The 22,472-nt window shown below is 60.2% G+C and overlaps 2 protein-coding genes across 5 annotated transcripts in view; one reads left to right on the forward strand and one right to left on the reverse strand.

Annotated features, from left to right (window-relative positions):
• The window catches only part of CORO7 (coronin 7), a 28,176-nt gene that overhangs the window by 4,843 nt on the left and 861 nt on the right, over positions 1-22,472 (forward strand). For all 3 annotated transcript variants that reach the window (XM_060684016.2, XM_034441398.3, XM_034441397.3), the window contains 24 exons: positions 29-99; positions 336-519; positions 1,613-1,689; positions 2,326-2,376; positions 4,044-4,130; positions 4,303-4,385; positions 17,263-17,317; positions 17,401-17,458; positions 17,540-17,685; positions 17,769-17,864; positions 18,149-18,292; positions 18,457-18,580; positions 18,742-18,917; positions 19,070-19,178; positions 19,315-19,401; positions 19,510-19,652; positions 19,892-19,996; positions 20,114-20,199; positions 20,282-20,423; positions 20,761-20,850; positions 21,351-21,467; positions 21,960-22,095; positions 22,185-22,276; positions 22,374-22,460. In XM_060684016.2, the coding sequence (XP_060539999.1) occupies positions 393-519; positions 1,613-1,689; positions 2,326-2,376; positions 4,044-4,130; positions 4,303-4,385; positions 17,263-17,317; positions 17,401-17,458; positions 17,540-17,685; positions 17,769-17,864; positions 18,149-18,292; positions 18,457-18,580; positions 18,742-18,917; positions 19,070-19,178; positions 19,315-19,401; positions 19,510-19,652; positions 19,892-19,996; positions 20,114-20,199; positions 20,282-20,423; positions 20,761-20,850; positions 21,351-21,467; positions 21,960-22,095; positions 22,185-22,276; positions 22,374-22,460 (2,418 nt within the window). In that variant the 5' untranslated portion in view covers positions 29-99; positions 336-392. The remainder of the gene's footprint in view (positions 1-28; positions 100-335; positions 520-1,612; positions 1,690-2,325; positions 2,377-4,043; positions 4,131-4,302; positions 4,386-17,262; positions 17,318-17,400; positions 17,459-17,539; positions 17,686-17,768; positions 17,865-18,148; positions 18,293-18,456; positions 18,581-18,741; positions 18,918-19,069; positions 19,179-19,314; positions 19,402-19,509; positions 19,653-19,891; positions 19,997-20,113; positions 20,200-20,281; positions 20,424-20,760; positions 20,851-21,350; positions 21,468-21,959; positions 22,096-22,184; positions 22,277-22,373; positions 22,461-22,472) is intronic.
• Positions 8,634-17,661, reverse strand: VASN (vasorin). 2 transcript variants are annotated; one of them, XM_087878743.1, is made up of 2 exons: positions 17,526-17,661; positions 8,634-11,056 (listed from the first exon to the last, which is right to left on the reverse strand). In XM_087878743.1, exon 2 carries the CDS (start codon positions 11,044-11,046, stop codon positions 9,064-9,066), a length of 1,983 nt encoding a protein of 660 aa, XP_087734869.1. In that variant the 5' UTR covers positions 11,047-11,056; positions 17,526-17,661; the 3' UTR covers positions 8,634-9,063. The 2 variants fall into 2 exon arrangements, with proteins under 2 accessions (XP_087734869.1, XP_034297294.1); XM_034441403.2 differs by lacking the exon at positions 17,526-17,661 and adding an exon at positions 15,791-15,960.

Below are 22,472 nucleotides of genomic sequence, written 5' to 3' on the forward strand. Positions count from 1 at the left end.
GCTGCCTTTCCCTCTCCTCTCCTCCCAGATGTGGTGACAGACTTTGACTTCTCTCCCTTTGACCAGCAGCTGCTGGCCACCGGATCAGCAGATGAAGTTGTAAGTGCAGCATCCGTTGCCTAGCTTCCCCCCAAGGTCCCCCTCTCTGCAAAGGCGGTTCCTGGGAGAACTGGGATGGGTGCAGAGGGAAAGAGGGATGGCACCAAAGTGCATTAGCTGAGAGCTTTCCCCTCACCCTCAGCCCTGCCTGCCCCTGAGGGAGCCTGGCATCCCCCGAGTCTTGAGAGCAGATGCTGAGCTTCTCATGAGCACTGCCAGAGGTCTCTTTCCTGCAGGTGAAGGTGTGGCGTCTCCTTGAGTCTGGCCAAGACCTCTCCTCTTCCCCCCACGTGATGCTGGGGCCAGAGAGGAGCCGGGTGGAGGTGCTTCTCTTTCACCCCACGGCGGATGGTGTCCTGGCAAGTGCGGCCGGGAAGGCAGTGAAGATCTGGGATGTGGAGCAGCAACAGATCCTTACTGGTACGATCCTAGTGGGTGCCCTTTGATTGCCCTCAGGGTGGACTGGGGGATGCCAGAGATCCTGGGTGGGACCAGTTGGCCCCAGGGAAAGTGGAGCAACCATTACCCAGGTCAGCCCCTTTTTCCCTGTGCTTTCATCGTTCTGTCCAATTCTCTGCCAGTCTGGAGCTGTTCCCTTTGCCCATCCCAAGCAAGCACCAAAAGCTACTCCTGCATGCCTGGCCAGGCTCCCCCCAGGCTGTAGTCCTGCCAGAGGACCTGACCAATTTCTCTGGAAGCAGAGCTGAGAGGCTGCATTTTTGGTCTCCCTTCCTGGAACAGGCCAGCCGCCTTGGGCCACTGCCCACATGGGTAGATGCTGGGGGAAGGTGGCCAGAAAGAGGGACGGCAGGCGAGCCTCCGGTCAGGAAGAGTGGCTCTGACAATCACAAGAAGAGGAGAAGCCAGGCTTGCGCGAGAACCACAGAGCAACCTTGTGGGCAGCGCTGCAACTCCAATTTCAGAAGGCGGAAGGAGATGGGGGTATTTTCTGGGCTGAGGACAGGAAGCGCTTTGTTGCCAAGGATTGTGCTCCTGCTAGGAGCAGCAGTAGGTGGTGGGGAGAGGGGGAATGACATGACTTTGGAATTGCTCAGGCTGTTGCCTGGCAGAGAAGGTGGCTGGTGCAGCTGGAGGGATCGCAGCTCACCAAATGTGCACCCTTGAACCAGTTCAGGGGCCCCTGCAGCAGCCCCTGCCCCAGGGACGGGAGCCAGCATTGCAGGTCAAGCCTGACCTGATATGGAAGTGGGAAGGAAGGGCAGCAGGCAGAAAAGCTCTGAGTCAGAGGAAAACAACCCAGAAGGAGCTGAGCAGGACTTCAGTTGCTCAGTTGTCTCCATGCAACTGGGGAGGGGGGGGGGTCGGGTTCCATTTGGCATCTTGTGCAAGCCCTGCCACTTGTCAGTAAATCAAGATTTATAATTGTGGAAAGCAACATCAGTCCCCCATCAAGCCAGGGAGAGATGCCCACCTCATGATCTGAGTGGTTCAAGTAGGGTCCTGGCGGGTCCCGGGGGGCACAAAACCAGGCCCGTTTCATTCTTCTCTTCAGAGCTGGAGCCTCACCTGAACTGGGTGCAAAGTTTGGCCTGGAAGCCGGACGGGTCACTCCTGGGCACTTCTTGCCAGGTGAGTGCTGTTGGGAAGGAGCGGCCAAAACAAGGAGCTGGCTCTTGAGTGCAGGTGGACACCAGGGGGCGCCATGCTCCATGCTGTAGTGTTGGTGCCCTGGCAATGAGCAGCCGCTTGTCCTTTGCTGCCATCTAGTGGCGCCTCAGAGGGATCCCTACGTTGCATTCTCTTGCCTGGTGCATGGTGGGCGAGGCCCTGGGAGCGCCTGATTGGGAAGGAACATTCTTTCCCCATGCTTGCGTCCCCCAGGAGAGTGGTGTCTCCTTGGGGCCCCCAGGCCCATCCCAGCCAAGAATGGGCAGGGCTGCAAAGAGAAGGTCATTCCTGCCCCCTGCAGCCTTGTGGAGACCTAGCCCGGCATCAGTCAGGCTGCTGTGACAATCTGGGGCACTCCCCCCTCCCCATGGGCAGGCGAGAAGTGGACGCTTCCCCAAAGGCCAGGACATCAGCAGGCACTTGCACAGCTGCCTGACACCCCTCGCACCGCCCTACTGGCAGCAGCATCCAGGATTAGCTCCCCTTCCCACATTCTCTGGCCTGGCTGACCGTGCCCAGGGTTGGAAGGGGGGTCGTGGGGCTGGGGCAGAGCAGTGGGCTGAGCTGATGACCACTGGGCCTCCCTTTGCTCCACAGGACAAAAGGCTGCACATCTTTGACCCACGGGCCAAGTCGGTGGCCTGCCAGGTAGAGTATCTAGGGGCTGTGGGGGTGCCAAGGGGGGAGGGCAGGGGACCCATCTGGGGCAAACTCCACACAGCTGACACCATCCAGTCCCATCTAACGCACAGACACACACCTGGGTAATTCTCAGGAGGAGGAGGCAGGAAGGCAGGTCCGTGAAGCAGCTCCAGGGGTAAATAGGTGCCAAAGGGAAGCCGTCCTCGAAGTCCGGGCTTAGCTCCCAGATTGCAAGAGGATTGCAAGCTGCTGCCCAGGGTCCAGAGCTGGGAGTGGGACTGCTTGGGAATAGGACCACGCAGATACCCCCTGAGGTCAGGCTCCGGCCCCCCTTTGCAGCCTGACAGGCAGACTCTCCCCGGTTTTTGATTCTTAAGGAGGCTGTGAGAAGCCAGTAATGAGCTAGTCTGCATTCCAGGACCCTATTTACAGCGTCACCTCATGGTCTGCCCTCTACGCTGGGACGGAGGAGGACCAGAGACTCCCCTCCTGGTGCATCTCTCCCCCCCCCGACATTGCACATCTGAGAGAGGGTGCAGGGGTAGAGAAGCCACAGCGGAGGTGGTGGTCGGAGCTCTGCTCTGCTTGGGGATCATTGCACCACCCCCTCCTCCTGCTTACCCAAGGCCCGTTCTGTGAGCAGGGCTGTTCTGGCAAAGGCCCCAGGGGAAGGAGGGGTCATTGGGGGCTCTGTAGCCAAGAGGCATGGGGGTGTCTTGAGCCTTAGGCTCAAGAAGGGTGGAGGCTTCCCTGAATTAGCCAAGCAGGGGAGAGCGGGGCCGTGGCCGGCCAGAAGACATTGCTGGCTGGGAGTCACAAACTGCTGAGCTCCAGGCCGGCTGTGAGTCGAGCAGCTGCTGATCTTCTTTGGGGAGGCAGGTTGGGGGGCTGCTCCCCCTCCTCTCCATGCAGTGCTGACGTGGCTGCCTTCCTTTTGTCTGGAAGTTACTACTTCCCGCCTGTTTCCCCACGAAATGGAGGGACCTGCATGCGTCATCTCTGCTGTCAGTCTCAGAGCTTTCCTGGGGGATGGTTCAGTGCAGGAGAGCAGCGGGGGCGGAAGGGGGCTGAAACCCGGCTCTACTTCTTCCAAGCAGCAGAATGTCTGTTTCCTCCCTCCTGTTTTGCTCCGTGGCTGAGGGAGGTGGGACCGATGGGAGGGTCTGCCTGTCTTCTTCCTGGGTTGGAGGGTCTGACGTGGCTGGATCGGGCCCTGGGCATTGGGCCACCTTAGCAGCAGCCTTTTGATCCTCCAGCCCTCGTAGCACAGCCTGCATGGGTCTCTCTCCAAGGTCTGCCCCCCCAGCGAATGGGGGCGGCATCTTCTTTGGGCTGGGAACACCAGAGCTGCCCATCCAGTTGCTCCCAAAGTCCCCTCAGCAACTAAGAGTTGCAGCTGACCACTATGGCACCCCCACACCCACTTTCTTCACACAAACTCTGCCCAAGACCCAGCAGTCTGGAAGAGCTGCAATGCAGTGGCAGCCCAAGGAGCCTTTGGGGGAACTGCCCCACACTGGTGCCCTCGACTCCAGTCTGCTGGATGGAGGCACTGATTTGAAGGGACTCACTGGAGGGGGGGGGAAACACGTCCCATTCCAAGGGTCTCCTCTCTCCTCACTAGTAGGAATCTGAAAGGTAGCCCACCCCAACCCTCTGTCTTCTCCCCACAGACTGTCCTGGCACATAAAGGCGGCAGGGAGGCCCAGCTGCTGTGGGTGAACACGGAAGGCTGCTTCCTCTCCGTGGGCTCCAACCAGGTGGGGATTCTGTCTGTCTCTCCTGCGGGGCTGGGGGGCTCGGGCGGGGAGCGAATCCTGACAGACTGGGGGCCCTCCCTCTGCACCCTCTGGAAAGGACATCTCCCCGGCACAGCCTGCCAGGGCTCTGTAGTCCCTCCGAGGCAGCCCCTCAGCCTCGCCTCCCTTCCAGATGATGGAACGGGAAGTGTGCCTCTGGGACAGCCGCCAGTTGAGCAGCTCCCTGACCTCCGTCACACTGGACGCCTCTCCCAGGTAAGGGGTTGCGGCAACTCCCAGTGTTTGGGGGTGCAAATGGGTGGCGGGTGAGCCAGGCTGGCGTTCCACCGGATTGGCCCAGAGGCCGCTGGGCATGGTGGAAGGCCCCAGGGCTGCTGCTGCTACTCCCCATGCTATCTGGCCCAACCTGCCTGGATTGGCACCTGCACCCGCAGCTCCTCTAATGGAGGGGGGACACAGTCAGAGTTGCAGGAGGGATCTTGCTTAAAGTAGCTGGCTAGAGTTGGACCCATCGACTCCGAGAGGAGGTGGGGAATATGTGGAGAAACATTATGTGGACATTGCAACTGCCACTCCTCAAAGAGTTCCTTCTAGGATCCTTCCAGGTCACCAGGATGGGCCTCTTCGGCTTTTGCCCTTTCCCCAGAACTTCGGGGTCTCCAAGCGCATCACACTCCTGGGGTGGGGTGACATCCTTGTAGCAACTCAGGTGGGGGAGGCCTCACTTCCTGGTAGGCTCTGATTTCCTTGGATTGTCCAAGGGGGCGGCTGCAGGCATGGAGGAAGGGGTCAAGGGATGCCAGGTTGGCGGCTTGTTTTGGCTACCACTGATAACTCTGCCAAAGAATGTGTGGGGCTGGTTGGTGCCGCTTATCTGCCTGCCCCTGGCAGGTTTTGCAAGGCTGCCGTCTTGTTGCCATCAAGCTGATAACTGTGAGATAGGAGGGGCTGATTCTGATGGGATGGGGGGCTGTGTGGGGGAAGGAAGCACCTCCTTCCCAGCAATGGGGCTGTTTCTGGAAGGCTACTTAGCTAGGGAGGTCTGTGCCTCCCTTCTCGCCCTTCCGGAAACGGAGGGATGGTTGGCCAGGCTTCTCTCCTCCTCTCCTCCCCACCACCCACATGCCTCTCCCCAAGGGGGGAATTGAGCTGGACCTGCTTTTTTGACAACTTTTCACTGCTTGGCTACAGAGAGGAGTTGACGGCTGCTCTCCGGCTAAGGAGAGCCAGCTGCAGTGAGCTGCCCCTCTGCCCACCTAGCCCCTCTGTGGTAGGGGCTGCTGTGCCCTCAGCCCTTCAGCGCCAGAACCCCGCTGTCCGGTTCCCAGGGCAACTCTGGGAATGGAGGAAGCTTCAGCGAAGGGCATATGGGCTCTGCAGGGGGCAGGAGGGGAAGTAGGCCCCGTTGCTCAGGAGATCTGGGGACACAGTGCAGGTAATGCCAGGGGCTTAGCACAACCCTGGCCCTCTCCCAGGAAGGGCTGGTGGGCACATCAGAGCAGCCTGCCACATTAAACCATGGAGGCCTTGCTCCAGCCCTGGCTCCCTCCTACCTGCCTTGCCCCCTAGATTTTGCAGAACTTTCCAGCCAAGAAAAGGCTTCCCATCTAGCCTGGTGGAGCTGCTCCCACCCATCTTCCCTTCCAGGTTGGGAGAAGGGGCTATGTTTTGACAGCATCGGAGGTGGGTGTTGGGCTCTCATCTCACAGATCTGGCCCTGCCTGGAGAGGCTATCATCTGACTGGGGGGCTTCAGTTGGCAACCGCTCTAGGAAGCGCATCGCCAACGTGGATCTTTGTGTCCTGGCCATCCTGGAGCGTCTCTGCCCACTTCCCTCAGGGTATCTGAGTCACCTCAAAGAATAAGCAGCTGGCACCGCCTTTGGCCAGGCCTGGTCCCTGTCCCATGGGTATAGCCGGCAACATTTCCAGGGAGCACTAGGGGAAGATGTTTTTGTAACCCCCCTCCCAAGCAGGGGCACTGAAGGGCTGGCAGAAGCCTCTGCTGCCAAACACTGCAGCGAGGAGGAGCTCTGTTCCTGCCCCCCCCCCCCCCCCCCCCCCCCGCGCGTCCTTGAAGGCTGCGGAGTCAGCCCTTTTCCCGCTCTGGGTGACTCAAGCGGCTGGCAAGCTCTGAGCTCCCTGCCTTCCAAGCCTGGAGGAGCTGGCCAGGACTCCTGGGTGGGACTGGCTTGGCTTGGCCATAGGGCTGCTGCCTGCCTTATCCCCCCCCCCACTTTATCCTCTCAGCTGCGGTTGGAAAATCCACGTGGCTCATAAGGAAAATATTTGCTCAGCAGCCGTTTTTGCAGGAATCTGCTATGTTAATTTGAACAGTCTGCTGGGGATGACAAAGGGCCCATTCAGTGGGTCAGCCAGTTCCTGTGGGGAGCTTCCTCGGTGCCGCCCACTTTCCCCAGCTTCCCTGTGGGCCAGCGACTCCCAGGGGCCCCTGGCTTCCCTGGGGACTGTCCAGCTGCTTCCCAGCCCTGGAGGGCAGTCAGCTTTGGTGCACTCCCACCTTTCCTAAATTAGCTGCCCTGCTCTGACAAGATTGCTGGCATGGGGCTGGGGAGAGCTGGGTACCTTGTCCTGCCAACAAATGGATGGTTGAACTCTGGAATAACCTTGGTCAGCGGATCAGGCCTCTGACCCGGTTGGAGCTCTCTAAACAGGGCTGCAGGGGTGCTGCTTCTGGCCATTGGGATCCTCCCCATGGTTTTCTTGGCTCGGTCTGCAAATGCATCTGCAGGTGCCACCTGTCCAGGAGGAAGCTGGTTTCTTTCCCTTTTACCACTTGTGGGTGTGAGGTTGCGGCTTGCTAGATCTGCCTGGGTGGCATTGCCAAGGTGTTCCTGGGGCAGCTGAGAGATCACCCTGGAGGTGGTGAGCGCAAATGAGCTCTTCGGGACCCCTCCCCGGAGCCCCTTTAGAGCAGCAGGACCTTCCCCGGGGGCCGGGGGGGTCTCCTTGCTCTGGGCTCCAAAGGTCAGATCTGCATGGTGAGCACAGTGGCTTCAGCTGCTCCCCTCCTCGAGAGGCTCTTCTGGCCTGACCAGCCAGCAGCTCCCTGGAGAGAACCCGCCTGGAGTACAGGGAGGCTAGTAGCCTGTGGGTCAAGCCAAGCTGTGCAGGCACCCTGAGAGGGGGGCTTCTTGGGGGGGCTTCAGACGATAAAGGGAGAGGAATTTCATTTTGGCTGCGCTGCTCACAGCCCGGGTTCCCCAGCACAAGAGCCATTTGTGAACTAACCCCGATTTACCAACTGAACCCAACTGTGTGCATTCATGCATCCCCTGGAGCCATGATTTAGCTACTTTGGGCCTGGTCGTTGGGCTTTCCAAGTGCCGAGTGCCCATCTCCTGCAGTCTTGAGGAGAGAGCTGTTGCAGCAGCTCCGGATCACCGCTCTGTCTGAATTCCAGGCGGATCCCCTAATGCGATCCACGTGGTGCCTGCCTGATCCAGCAGCCGCAGGCTTGGGAGGTGGGAGAAGCTGGCTGGGCCCAAGGACGGCCAGGCAGAGGCAGCTGTGTAAACACGGCTCAGGCTTGGCCGGAGCAGAACTGTGGCTGATGCTGCCAAAGGGGGGACTGCTGGTAGGCGGCTATAGCGGCCCTGTCAGGCTGGAGTTGAGGGGGGCTGCTTTAAGGGGTGGCTCCTCCCCCTCTAGGAGTGGGCATCCTCTGGAAATGGTAGGGCAGGCCTCTGCCCTTGCCTGCCCTGCTCCGGGGGCATTTCCACTGGGGCCTGTCCAGCTGAAGGGCTCCAACCGGGCCTGGAGTCAGGTGGCCCCCTCGCTGTTCGAACAGAGGCCTCCCCCTCATCTGGGCCCAAAGCACCACCTGACTATGGCTGCCCAGCTCCATGTGGTTAGCAGAGGAGAGCAAGGAGCTGCGCCTAATTTTCAACCCACTTTTGGTGGTCTGAAGGTGGTTCCTTGACTCGGGCGTGGATCTGTTCCTGTGGACACAGACCGTGGCCCTGCTGTGCCAGTAATGGAAACATGAAAGACTGGATTGGGCCCAGTGACCTGCCCCACTCCTGGCTTACTGCATTCTGTGAATCCAACCACCTGTTTTGTCCAAGCATTAAGTCCAAACTGCATCTACTCGGAAGAACCTGCTTCTAAGCACAGGGAAGGGCCAGCAGATGCCCCGGCCCAGAGGCCTAACTGGCCTGCCCGGCCTAGGCTGTAACAGACTTCCTGGTGCCTCTTTCCAGCTACTTGGGAAAGGCATTGGGGGGGGGCTCTTGCAAAGACCCCATGTTTTGGAAGCTCTTGGGCCCCCAGGGCTGCAGCTCAAAAGGCTGGCATTACAAGCAGATGCCTTGGTGTGTTGCGGAGGGTGTAGCCAGGCTCACAAGGGACAGGGTCAGTGTGAGGGTGTCTTCCAGCACATTCTGTATTCTCCGCCTGCAGTAAGAGCTGTAGACTGTGTGTTTGCATTGTGCCCCTTTTCTGCAAATGCAGCCTGTGAACAAGGCTCTTGCTCACACTCACATTTTTCTACAAAAGCATTTATAACCTGCACAATCCGTACAAAACTTATTTTTGTACAAAAGCATTTATCATCTGATTTTACAAAACATATCAGTCTGTTAGGAAAGTGACTGCCCAGGAGGAAAGAGACCAGGCAGTGACAACTAAGACTTCAGTTTTGGGTCGCTGGGGTGCCCGGAGGACCTGGTCTCCTCTTCCTCCTCTTCGATTAATGGAAAAGGCTCTGCTCCTTCATGTGGTTTTTTTTTACAGCTACCCCCATAGGTCTGTAGGCTTGGGGCTGCCCTCGGCAGAGAACTCAGATGCCGCCAGCAAGGTGCCCTTGCTGTGGGAGGTGACCTCTTTCTGTGCCCCTCTCTGGCCTCTCCCTGGACATTGTCCAGACTGGCACCAAGGAAGCCACCCACACCCTGCTTTGCCCTTCAGTGACCCTAAAAGTAGGAAGGGCCCAGGGCCCGAGGGGGAGCAGTGTCTGTGAAATGGGGGTGCATGAGAGGCACCTCATATTCCAGGCTGAGGGGCGCCACAGTCTTGGGACTCTGCGTCACCAGATCCCCCTTCTCCCCACACATTGCTACCCCCTCCAGCTCCAACGGACCAGAGCTAGGGGTTCCGGGGGCAGCCTGGGCCTTCCTCTGCTGCCTGCGCTGTCGCACATAGTAGGAGCTGGCGACCGCCACCCCCAGCAGGAGCAGCACAGCTGCCACAGGAGGTGCCACCACCAGCGGCAGGTCGGGGCCTTTGCCCTGCTTGACACGGGCGTGCTGCTGGTGGGTTGGGTGCAGCGTGTGGGCCTCCACGCAGAGCTGCTCCTGTGGGGCCTTGTCACCCAGGGCCCCAACGCAGATGTGATACGAGGAGTTGGGCTTCAGGGCCCGCACCGTGTATTCGGGCAAGGCAGCTGGCAGGCTGAGGGTGACGGGCCGCTTGTCTGGCCCCGAGAGGTTCCAGTAGGTCAGGCGGATGCCCTTGAGCTGAGGCTTGGAGCGGATGTAGTTCTGTAGGCCCACTTTGACGGAAGTGCTTCCCACGTGCTTGACAGCTATTTGCTTGGCCTGGGTGGGCTCTGACGGAGTGGTCACCTGCCCCCTGTCTACCTCACAGTACAATCCAGTGAAGCCCAGGGGGCAGAGGCACTCCAGGTGGTGGTTGGGGCCTGGCTGGCACAGGCCCCCATTAAGGCAGGCGTGCGGTGGGCAAAGATGGACCTCGGGGCTTGGCTGGCCGTCCGGGGCGGGCGAGGCTGTGGTCATGAGGCCGCCATGCCTGGTGGTGGGATGGCCGGTGCCGGCCTCTGGGGGAAGGGGCCTGCTGCTGGGAAGGGGGCTGGTGAGTTTGGGGCTGGTTGCTCGTAGGGTGCTGCTGGTGGTGGTGGGGCAGCCAAAGTCTGCATACTCCAGCTGCTGGAGCAAGCGGCCTGCGTTTTTGGGGGGGAAGTGGCAGCGGGTCTCTTCCGGCCTCCGGAGTGAGGCTTTGCTGAGCCTGGCCCAGCTGACGATCCAGCTCATGTGGCAGACACAGTTGAAGGGGTTCTCCGCTGCGGTGACCGCCCTGAGTCTGGGGAAGGAGGCAAAGAAATCCCAGGGGAGCCCGTTGAGGTTGAGGTTGCTGATGTCCAGTTCCTGCAGATGCTGGAGCTGCTGGAAGTCCTCTGCACGCAGCTGTGAGATCAGGCCGTTCCCTGCCAGGCTGAGCCTGGTTAGCCCGGGCAGCTGGCTCAGGACCCCGGGCACCCTGGTGAGCAGGTTGTCTGAGACATCCAGCTCATGCAGGTTGTGCAGGCTCTGCAGGAGCTCCTCATCCACGCTGCCCAGGCCCAGCCCAGCCATCTTCAGGGACTCCAGACTCCGGACATGGAAGGTGCCTGTCTCGAGGGCTGTGATCTTGTTCCGGCTGATGTCCAGCAGCAGGAGGGTGGGCAGGTTGAGAGGTGGCACCGTTTGCAGCTGGTTGTCCTGGAGCTTCAGTTCCAGGAGGTTTTCCAGCGAGTCAAAGGCGGCTGGGTGAATGCTCTGGAGCTGGTTGCGATCCAGGTAGAGCCGCTCCAGCAGGCGCAGTCCATGGAAGCTCTCGTTGGTGACCTCCTGCAGCTGGTTGGAAGATAGGTCGAGATTGTGGAGTCCCGGCAGTAGCTGGAAGACGTTGCGTGGCAGGCTGGATATGAGGTTCTGGGAAAGGTCCAAGAGCTGGAGAGCAGGCAGCCCTGCAAAGCTGTCCTCGCTCAGTATACGGAGACCACTCTCAAACATGTACAGGTGGGCCGTGTCTGGCGGCAGCCCCTGCGGAATGGCAGGGCTGCTCCTGGCGATGCAGAAGACGGTCTGGGGCTGGTTGCACTGGCAGTCGGCTGGGCAGCCCTGGGAAAGGCTACCAGCTGGGAAAAGCAGCAATGCCCAGATCAGGGGGAGCCTCATGGTGGAGCTTCTGCAGACAGAAAAGCAGAGTGGAGGTGGGTCACCTCTGACCTCGAGGGCATTTGCAAAGCCCCCGTGGGCCACCCCTGCCCAAGCTTTTCTCCTAATGCAAGTCCTTCTGGATATTTGCCTGATCCCAGAACTTTTCTGGGAGGCAATCCTGGCTTTTACCCTACACCCCCTCCGCACACACCGTGGTTCAGTCTAGGTACCTTCTCAGGGATCAGCAGGACTGGAAGCTAGCTTCCTTCCCAGGGGAGAAGAGCCTCCCTTTGGTCCTCCCAGCATTCAGATCAAACAAGGAGGGGCCAGAGAACCAAGAGGAGGGGGCTGGCCGTTTGCAGAAGAGACCCTGGTTTATTGGGAGGACATGCAGCTGCTGGGCAGACTTTCCTTTTGGAGCTAAGAAACATTCTCCCCCCCCCATTCGCCGGCAGCTGGCATGCACCGCCACTTTGGGGCACCCCGTTTAACTTGGCTGCTATTCCACAGACCTGGGGGCGGGGGGTGATTTTGATTTTATGGAAAGCCAGCAAAGGAGGGCTCCTCCTATGCAGACACCAAAATTGTAGCTCTGCCCATCCCTGTCCAAGCGCTGGGGAGGGCAAAGCACACACACACAGAGGCATCCTTGGCAAGGATGGGCAGCCTGGCTTGGAGAAGGCAAGGTGGCTCCCAACTGGCTCCAGTGTGCCCCCAACCCCTGCCTGTCACCTCAGCCAGTATGCAATCACAGGCAGTTCGTCTGTCGCCTCATTTAATAAGTGAGATGATTAACTTTGGCTGTGGAGCTCTTAGAAAGGCTGCTGCTCACCAGGTGATCAACTCTGGAATGTGCAGCTGGAGGAGGAGGAGGAGGGCCGTGAGTTCGCTTGCAAAGAGAGGGAGAGGCCTCCCCCCACTCTGCACTTTGAGAGACTGAGCCCCCCCCCCCCCCGCCAGCCCTCCTCATGGTAACCCTGCCCCTGCCCTGCTCTCACCCTCGTCTGATGTAGGAGGTCCAGGCCAGGGCTGTGAGCAGAGCCGCTGGAGACCCCTGACATTTGCAGTGGAGTTGGCCCCGTCTCGGGAAGCGCCACACTTTACAAGGTGTCCTCATGAGGATGGCATTGATTCACATGCAGTTAATTCCATTGCCCTGGAACCAGCCCTCAGCCATTGTGCTCACCTTGGGCTTAGGGACCAAGACTTGAACGGGTCAGGCCAGGAGAAAGAAGCAGGGAAGCTGCTGGAGGACTTTGCCCTATGGACAGCCCCCCCCCAATCATGGTTGGCTCTGCCCCGTCCCTTCATTCATCGATCTGGCTGGGGACGGGATGTCACCAACCTTCCCCATTTGGGCCTGCAGAGGAGAGGGGCCAGAGCAGTTCCCCCCCCCACGCCTGCCACCTCCCGGTTTGGGCAGCTGATAAGCAGCCTGCTGCCCCCAATGGCCTATTGGGAGACGTGGCTTCTGCCCAGCAGGCTCCCTCCACACCCTGCAAGGCTTGGGAGCGCCTGCCTGGCCTGGAAGCCATCTGGTCCCAAGATGCCGCTCGGAAGGCGCCCCGCAGGCTCAGGCTAAGAAAAGCACCAAGCGTGGGGCAGCTGGCAAAGGATCAGAGGCTCCTTGACCCACAGCAGCCGTCCCTGGAGCCAGCCCTGGCTGGGGAGGGGAAACCACAGGACACGCCCCATGCAGGCTGGGGGGGGGAGGAACCGCAAACACCTGGAGCCACTGCGCCTTCCAAAGCAGCCAGAGGGCAAGGGGTCCCACTTCTGGTCTTTCCTCCCCATATCATTTTGCCTTTCCATGAAATCTGGGGTGGGGGGGATTGCTTAAGGAGTGCAGCAGGTCAGAGGCCCCGGCTGCTTGCTGGGTCCAGGAGGTTTGTTCCCCAATCAAGATTAGGTCGCCTCATGCTGGGTTGAAATCTTCTGGAGGGGGATAATGCATAATCCAGGACCCTTCAAATGGGGAGCAGTGGGAGGGAGGAGGGATCCTGCGAGGGAGGCGAGGGCTGGAGCAGGAGATTGGCTGAGAACAGAGAGGACTAGGCTGCTCTTGCTCCTCCTCCCTGGCCAGGCAGAGGCTGCACCCACACTGGTGGAAAGGGGACACGACCCCTCCCTTGGATAAGTCCCCCCCTTGCTCCTGCACGCTGCCTCTGCTTCCTTCTCCAGCCAAGCTAGCCATGGAGTCCCCTGGGCTGCTCCTCAGCCTTGGGCACCCCAAGTATCCTCTCCTCCCTTCAGAGCTATGGGGGACCCCAGCCAGGAAATGAGCCCCCAGCCTGGCCCTGCATGGAGAGGGCAGCTGGGTCTTCTGAGGATCCTGTGGGAAGAGGATGCACGTGCCCGCCTGCGCTTGGGCAGGGCCCTGGGCCTTTGGGCAGCAGGCTGTCATTAGCCTGGCACAGGCGTAACCCCTAATTAGGCCAGGGAGGAGCTGCCTAACCCGCATTCCCCTGGCCAGGAGGAGGTGGCGGTGGCTGCAAGGAGTCAGGCAGGTTGGGTGGCAGCAGTGGGGCAGAGGGTGGGGAGCGCCCCTCACTTGGCTTGGACTTTGGGGTCTTGTCCAGGGTAGCACCCTTGCAAATGGGGGGGGGAAGCCCCCCCAGCAGTGAGGCTGGAGTTTCTCCTGATTTGTGGCACAGAAGAAGCCTCTGTTCGGCTTGGGGAGTCCTCCAGGCCTGGGACTGAGGCGCCTTCACACAAGGTTGCATTGTCCAGGCTGGCCCTCCAGCTCAAGGCTGGAACCAGATGAGGAAGTTGGTTGAGGGGAGAGCCCTGACATCCATGCCCCCCCACCCGAGATGGCAAGAAAATGCAAGCTTTACCCCACATTGCAAGACAGTTGCCAGGCTGAGGATAATGTTGCCCCCCCCTTACTTGGGGATCAAACAGGAGTCAGCTGCCCTGTAGAAGCACTCTACCTCTTTCCCTGCAAAATTAATTTCTAGCTTTCCCTCCACCCTTGTCTCCCTTCCTCCCCCCTTGGAGGACTTGGCAGCCTCTCACCTTCCCAGCCACAGCATTCCTGCCCCCCCTCTCGCTTCTCCAGTTCCCCCCAGGTGCTGGGGAGGGGGCGAGCCAGCAGGTAGCACTCAGGTGCTCATCTGCAGTGTGTGGGAAGCCTTCTGCCCACCATTCCCCCTAGGCTCCGAAAGAGAATTCCATTGCGTGAGCAGAGGCTGGCTGGCTGGCGAGGGCTGTTTTTCTGGTTGGGTCCTGGGCCAAGACAGCTGGCTAAGTGAGAGACGTGCTGATGCCCCTGAGCCCAGCCTATGTGTTTGGCCAGAGGCTCCCCAGGAAGTGTGCCGGTCCCCAAGCCGTGTGTGGGTGTTCCCAGCTGGGCATCCTCTGCACCAATTTGACTGCTTAGTCATGAGAAATCACAGCATTGTGCACCCATCTTGAACCCACAACTGCGTACAGTCTTGGAACTAGGTTCCTCCAGAAATGCAATTCAACTGTTGGCCATACTCAAGCAAGGGTGCAGATTCCCAGCTTGCAAACTGCTTCCTTGAGTCTCAGAGCACCCTTCCTAAAATTCCTGACACTCCCACCCCCACTGGAAACAGGAAACTTCTGGCTGGTCTAGCAGGCATGACCTGTGCTCTATTCCTAGGAAGGAGCAGCTCTCCCCCACCTTAGGAGGGGCTCAAGGGATGAGCCCCGTTGAGCTGGGTCCACTCAAAACATCAAGGAGGCCTTTGCTACTGCTTCTGGGCTTAAGGCTGCTTCTGGGAATCCCCTCCTCCACCCATCCTCCCTGGGCATAGGGCCCATAAGTCACTGCCTCTACCTGGGCAGCAGCTCTCCAATGTCCCCCTCCCCATAGCCCTCCAGTGCTCCCCCCCAGTCCAGACTGTATTGTCTCTTGGCAATTCCTTGAGGAGGGGAGTGAGCAGAGTGGGGTCTGGCAGTGATCCAGGTGCCTCCCCAGAACTAAATTGTTTGCCCTGAAGAACAGGAGGAGAGGTGGCACAGAAGAGACACACTCTGGGGCCCACGGCTGGCAGCCCCAGACTCAGGCACCCTTCCCAGCCAGATGCCCAGCCAAGTTCCTGAGCAGAGATCTGGGGGACAGGCTGAATAGGGGGGGGGGGCTGAAGGCAAGGCCACCTGGGTCGAGGAGGAGGGAGCAGCCCAACAGCTTCACTTCCTCTTGGTGGGGGGGGGGATTGTGGGGGGAGCCAAGATTCCACCAGTTTGCCTTGGCAAGAAACATGGAAGGCTGGCCGCCTCCACTCCCACCCAGGCCGGCTTGGGCTCTGCTGCTTCAGGGTCTTTGTGTGGCTATTCTCTAAGTGGTGAGGGCCACTGTGGGGTGGCACCCAGAGCAGGGCAGAAGATGGCCCCACACGGGGCATGCAGTTTGCCAACACCCCACCTAACACAGCAGGCCAGAGAAGCTCTTGAACTGGCTGGCGTCTGCCGGCCTGGTGCCTGGAAGAGCACTTTGCACATGTTCAGAGTTGCCCAGGGCTCAGCCAGATGCAGGCAAGTCGACAGTTGCTCTCCCGAAAGGGAAGCGAGTTCAGCGACCTCCCACCGCCGTTCGCCCTGGTTACCAGCTCCGGGCCGGACTCATCCCGGGGAGGCGCGGCGACGACAGGCGAAGTGCCTCAAATCAAGGGGGCGAGGAGGCGGAAACGTCCGTGCACCTCGAGCGCCCTTCGTCGTCCTACCGTTTCCTACGGAGCCCCTCCCATCCGCGGAGCGAGGAGCTTTCCGGACGGCGGGGGCTCGGGGCACTTACCGACCGGGCCCCCCGAGACGAGGCAGGGCCGGGGTGCTGCTAGCGCGCGACGCGTCGGGGCTGCTGTGGTGCCTGCTCCATCGCCGGCTCCGGGAAGCGGTGGCGCCTGCCTCGCTCCCTCCCTCCCGGCCAGGCTGGCCGCGGCTCTGCTGACTCGGGTTTCAGCGCTCGGAGCCGCGGAGGGGCGGCGGGCGCCGATTGGCTGGGGAGCCCGGGAAGGAGGAGCGGCCAGCCCCTGGGCGCCCCTCCCCCGCCCCTCCTGCTGGCCGGTCCTTGCCGGGGCACCGCGGGGGAGGGAGGGAGGGAGGGAGGGAGTCGGGCTGGCCTCGTTGCCTACGGCGGGACTAAAACTCGAGTGCCCGCTCAGCCCTAGTCCGCCGCCTCCACTCTTTCCAGCCTTGGCCCGGCAGGGCGGACCAGCTGGGGCCGCCTGCAGACCGGGAGGAAGGGATTTGTGGCCCCGAACCCCCACAGGCTGGCCGGGCAGGAGAGCCTCGCTGGGTCAGGACGGGCCCGTCTCCGGCACCTGCCGCTCGCATCGCACCAGCCTCGTGCCGGGATCCCCTGGCGGCCCGTCAGACGAGCCGCCTTGGCGAGATCCTCCTGAAAGACCTGCTGGGCCTGTTCGGGGAGCGGGAGGGGCCGGGCTGGGCTTGCCATTTGGAGCGCTTGGGCCCCTTCTCAGGTGGCGGCACCCGCCCCAGAGCGGCCTTTCCCTGCCCACAGCCGGCGCTGCCTCCTCTTCCTGCTGGCCGGCAGGAAAGTTGCCAAGACTGCTGCTCCCCCCCCCCCCAGTGGGGAAGAGTGTCGCTGGCGAGAAGGCAGCAGGGCACCGGCGCTCTCTCCCTGGGCCCTCAACTCCCCAGGAGGGCCCTCCTCCGGGCCCAGCCCACTCGCTGCCCACCCCCGGGGAGGGGGGTGTTTGCAGACCAAGGGGTGGGGGAGAGGACTGTCTGCTGGCAGGGCCCCTGAGACCGATGCTGATGTGGGTCTTACCTGTCCCTGAGGGTGACCCAGAAGCTGGCAGTGGGAAGGAAGAGAGAGCGATCGCAGGGCTCCCTGCAGCTGCCACTGCTGGGTGCAGGGTTAGCTGGCTGCCCATGCAAGGGCACGAAAGGGGCACTTTTCTTCTAGTCCCCCTCCCCCCCTGGGAAGAGGGTGGATCCTTACTCCCACCTGCTTAATGGGAGATGCAGGCGGCTGCACGGCTGGGCGGTGAAGGGGTTCCAGCAAGGAGTGGGCCAGCACTCTGCCCAGGCGCAGGCAGTGCCGGGAAAGACTGTTCTCAAAGGTGGTTAGAGGGAGGCTGGGAGGGTGTTGGCAGCACAGAGGCCAGGGGGGCACATCCCAAGAGCGGAACAGGCACCCTGGCAAGGGGTTGCTAGAGAGGGAGCAGCAGGTGCTCCTGGCAGGCTGGGAGCATCTGGATCGGGGCTCTGGCCATGTCTCCAATGGGACTTCTTGTCTTGCAGGCCTCTGATCCCACTCTTTGACCCCAGTTCCGGCCTTCTTGTCCTGGCTGGGAAGGTAAGTGCTGCTGGTCTCGTGGGAATGGAGGGCAGGCAAGAGGGGGCCCTGCAGCAGTGGCTCAGGCAGCCGTTCTCTTCCAGGGAGAGAAGGTGCTTTTCTGTTACGAGGTGCAGCCTGCGCAGCCAGCCATGGTGGAAGGTGAGTTCCCACCCCCCAGCTTGCTTGTCCAGGGTCCTTGGGAGTTGTGTGCCCTTCCCCCACTCACCTTGCTCTGCTCAGTTCACAAGTGCTTTCTGGAGACCCGGACTCAAGGGACGGCCCAACTGCCCAGGCTGGCCCTGGATGTCACAGCCTGCGAAGTGATGAAGGTTTTGCAGCTGAGCGACTCCGCCGTTGTGCCCATCAGCTACCTGGTGCCCAGGAAGGTAAACCAGCCAAGTTGCCCGCATGGGAGGAGATGGGGCTTCTTACTCCAGCAGTCCTTATTCACCCCCAGCCTTTCTTGCAGTCCACACATGAGTTCCACAAAGACTTATTTCCAGACTGTCCTGGAAACGTCCCGGCAGCATCTGCTCAGTCGTGGTGGGCTGGGGACAACACACAGGTAAGGAGGGCTGAGCTCCCCCCGGTTGATTACCCCCAAGATCTTCAAATGCACCCCTCCCCAGCCACCCTGGACTCCACAAGGGCTTGGTTCAATGGCAGCTTCTTGAGCTGACCGCCATCAAAGCAGCAGGCCTGCCCCACGGAAGACTCCTGGCCTCTCCTGTCCATAAGCCTTCTCCAGCCCTGGCCAGCATTGACTCTTGATAGTCCTGCCCCATAGTGGCACCCTCCTGGGCCTTGGCTCCTCTGGCAGGGGGTAAACGTTTCCTCTCCTTCGTCCAGGTGGAGATGGTGAGTCTTGATCCTGCCCACAGGCCCAGCTTGGGCTTCCTGTCTGCCTGCCTGCCTTGTCTCGACCAAGACAACCAGCACCTGCCCTCCGCCCACATGGAGGCAGGGGATCAGGTCAAGGATCTGGACAACAGTGTGAGTATCCGTGGCTGACAGGGCACCTGGTAGCTTTGCCCACTTCCAGGGTGCACTTGTCCCAGCTTCCTCTGAGCAGGGATGATCTGGGCCTGCCCCCATTCCTCCCCTCAGTGTACCACCCTTCAGCCCACTGGCTGACACACGGCGTTGCTTTTTGCCAGGTGGGCAGCAGCCTGTCATCTCCTGTCAGTTCTCTGGCATCTCCCTCCAGCGTTGCCCCGTCTCTCTCTGCCACCAGTGGCTTTTCCTCCAGCCCAAGCCAGCGGTCTCTGCAGAATATTCTGGGTAAGGGTCTGTGGGCAAGGGACACTGGTGGACGTTTCAGCATCCAAGAATACCCGGGCTGCCTTAAAGAGGGCTTAGTTGAGGATGCTGTGGGGCACAAGGAAGATGCATGGGGCAGCCCCCCCTTCCCAGACCCGTTCATCCTGTGCCTTCGTCTCCAGGCCCGAGTTCTGCCTTCCGGCACATCGAGGGGGTCGTCTTGCCTCGCACCACCCACATCACCAACCTGCGTGGCTTGAGCCTCACCACACCAGGGGAGTGTGATGGCTTTTGTGCCAACCGGCATCGTATCGCCATCCCACTGCTTGCCACAGGTGGACAGGTGGCCATTTTGGAGGTGAAACACCGTCCCCACCCCCAGGGTCATGTTCAGTGGTCATGGCCGGCCACAGATTGCGGGGGTGGTGGTGGTCTTCCTCTGTCTTGGCAAACGACAAGGAGGAATGGCTGAGAGCATCATCTACATGGCTTCCTTCCCTGTCTCTGAAGCTCTCCCAGCCAGGGCGACTCCCTGACACCCCGGTGCCCACCATCCAGAATGGGGCACCCATCTCGGATCTGTGCTGGGATCCCTTTGATGAGCAACGCCTGGCCATTGGTAAGGGACCAGGGGGTCTTGGAGCGAGCACCTCTCCTGGGGCGGGCCTGTGCACCCCAGCCTTTTGGGCTGGCTGAGCCCTGCCACAGGGCCGTACCCTGCCAAGAGCTCTTCCTTCCTTCCCTCTCTGATGCAGCTGGAGAAGACACCAAGATTCGGCTATGGCGGGTTGAGCCAACCAGACTGCAGAAACAGCTGCTGGAGCCAGAAGTGGTCTTGAGAGGTCAGCCCCCCCTCCCTCCACGCCCTTCTCTTCGTGGCTGGCCGAGGCAGGATCGGCCCAGGAAGCCTAGCACTGCTCTGAATGCGGCCTCTCTCCTTCTCATGCCAGGCCACACAGAGAAGATCTATTCCATCAAGTTCCACCCTCTGGCCTCCGATGTCTTGGCCTCCTCCTCCTATGACAAGAGTGTCCGGATCTGGGACATGCGCACAGGGAGGCAGGAGCTGGGACTGCTCGGGCACACTGACCAGGTAGGGAGCACAACAGCCTCTCCAAGTTACATCCGGAAATGTCCTACAAATAGCCAGCAATTAAGCTAACCTGACCCCCCCCCTCACCCCCCAGATACAGCATCCATGATGATGGCGGGGCATGCGGTCCATCATAGATCTTGGGGTGAGGGTTGGACATCCTAACGGTGTGACTCAGCATCCTGGAGCCTCATGCCTCTCTCAGCCAGCCTTGAGGGTTGACCTGTTGTTGCTTTCAGATCTTCAGCCTGGCCTGGAGCCCCAATGGATGCTGCCTGGCAACCGTCAGCAAGGATGGCAAAGTGCGAGTTTACGAGCCTCGGCAGGCTGCCCAGCCTTTGCAGGTCAGAGCCTGGGCAGGCTCTTCTGGAGGGCAAGGCCCACATGTATCTCAGACGAGCCAAGAGGGCAGCTGTAGCACATTCTCTTTCTGAAGCATCTCCCCCCTTGCCCCCTAACAGGATGGTCCAGGGCCTAAGGGAGGTAGAGGTGCCCGTGTCACCTGGGTCTGTGGCGGCAAATACCTGCTGGTCTCCGGCTTTGACAGGTGAGGCCTTCCCCTCTGCTATCTCCCAATTGCTTGCAAGAGCATGGCCTGTCTTATCTCTTTCTGCCCCTTCCTCTTTCAGTCGCAGTGAACGCCAGCTCTCCTTGCACCAGGCTGAGGCCCTGGCCACCGGACCTCTAGCCACCATTGGCCTGGATGTCTCTCCCTCCACCCTCATCCCTTTCTATGACGTGGACACCAGCGTGGCCTTCTTCACAGGCAAGGTGAGCCAAGAGGGAAGGGAGATCCTGCCACTCAGCGGGCAAGGGCTTTGCGGGCATGTCCAGGGAAGCAAAGCAGGCCATCCGGCGCCAGCCCTGCAATATCCTTGGGTGGGCGGGACACAAAGATGGCTCTTCTTTTGCCTCTAGCCAGGCTGGGTATCTGGTGTATGGAGCCCAGTTTCCCACTCAGAGGGATTCAGCTTCCCCCCACTGCATTTCTCCTGGCTGGGTTGACTCTTCCCATGGGACCGGTTTGGCCAGATGCTCGTGAAAGGCTTGGGCAGGAGTCCCCAGCCCAGGCTGCGCATTCTACCTCTTCTCTCTTCTGGGAGCTTAGGGCGATACCAGGGTCTTTGTCTATGAGGTGGTCCCAGAGGCCCCCTTCTTCCTGGAGTGCAACAGCTTCCTCTCCTGTGACCCCCACAAGGTGAGGCACCTGCTGGGACAGAGGCCCAGAGAAACAGGGCTGGGATGCTAAAAAATCCTTTTAGGCTGGAGTCTTTACTGGACTTGGCTTCTTTTGACACTGGAAGGGCCAAAACCTTGTGTGAGACTTTTGAAAAGGCTGCAGAGGGCAAAGAATGGAGCAGCTGCCCTCTGGCCTGCCCCACTCCCCAGCACCAACAGCTGGGAGCAGGGGTCCCTGCCAGACTGGAATGGCATTCCAGAGGGGAAGAACTTTGGGGCTGCCCTTCCCTCAATGCCTGTTGACGTACCTGGCCACCTGGAGGCCTCTTCCTCTGCCCCTTTGATCAGCATTAGGCCGTCTGGGGCTGCCCTCTTGTGGCCGTCCAGGGTCAGAGCATCCAAACAGCAGAGAAGACGAGAGCTTTTGCAAAATCTCTGGGGTGCTGGTTGGGGAGTTGTTGTTCCTTGCAGGACAATCGGTAGAAGTCAAGTCTCGCTCTCTCTCCTCTGCTGCTCCAGGGCTTTCAGTTCCTGCCCAAGACGGCGTGTGATGTGCGGGAGGTCGAGATTGCCCGGGCATTGCGCCTCCGGCAGACTTCCATTGAGCCGGTGGCCTTCCGGGTCCCCAGGGTCAAGGTAGAACACCAAGCCTTGGCTTTTGGGGCCAGGTGTGTGCATGCCTATGGGTCTGCATTCATGTGTGTGTGTGTGTGTGTGTGTGTGTGTGTGGTTGCTCAGACCTTCAGTCCACACTGCAATTGGCCAGCTTCAGTTGAATGAGTCAGTCATTCACAAACTCAGAATATCTCTCTGTTTCCCATATTATTTATATGTCCATTTATTTGCTCCAACCCCCAAATGGCCAAAAGGCTCATATGGTGAATGTGACCTTCCGTGGTGCTAACCTCAGGGTCTTTTACTTACCTTTAGCCAGACCTGTCCATGAAAGGGCCCACCCCCATCTCCTGCAGCTGCCCAGCAGCTTTCTTCAGGGGAGGGGCCTTCATTGGACGCCCCAATCTAATACCTCAACCCTCCCCCCCCAGTTCAGAGCCTTTCCTGTCAGAGAGGTTCAGCATTGCCCTGCGTCCAGCCTCTCATCAGCCACAGGTCATTTCCTTCCCATAGAAAGAATTCTTCCAGGATGACCTTTTCCCCGCCACGCAGGCGTGGTGGGAACCTGCCCTGCCAGCCACAGCCTGGCTGAAGGGCGCTAACAAGCAGCACCAAACCATCAGCCTGCAACCCAAGGACATGACCTCAGGTAAGGGGGAAGGAAGGGCTGAGCTGGGAGGGCTGAAGGAGTTCAGTGGGCATAAGAATAAGGAGCTTCTGCTGCCTTCCCCCACGCAGTGAGCCAAGTGCCCAAGGAAGCCCCCAGACGAAAATACCTGCCCTCCTCTGTCTACCTGGAAGAGAAGTCCGAGGAGCAGAAGAAAGAGGAAGTGAGCCTTCACTCCCTTTGATCTTCTCACACTGGGGGAAGGGGTGGTTCTTTTGCCTTGGGGTGAAGAAGCCCCCCCTAACATCCATTCTCTGCAGCTGCTCAGCGCCATGGTGGCTAAGCTGGGAAACCGAGATGACCCCCTCCCACAGGACTCCTTTGAGGGCGTGGATGAAGAGGAGTGGGTAAGAGCAGTG

Source organism: Pantherophis guttatus, chromosome 14, assembly GCF_059756535.1.
Source record: "Pantherophis guttatus breed Tessera chromosome 14, ASM5975653v1, whole genome shotgun sequence".
In the NCBI taxonomy this organism is placed as follows: Eukaryota; Metazoa; Chordata; class Lepidosauria; order Squamata; family Colubridae; genus Pantherophis; species Pantherophis guttatus.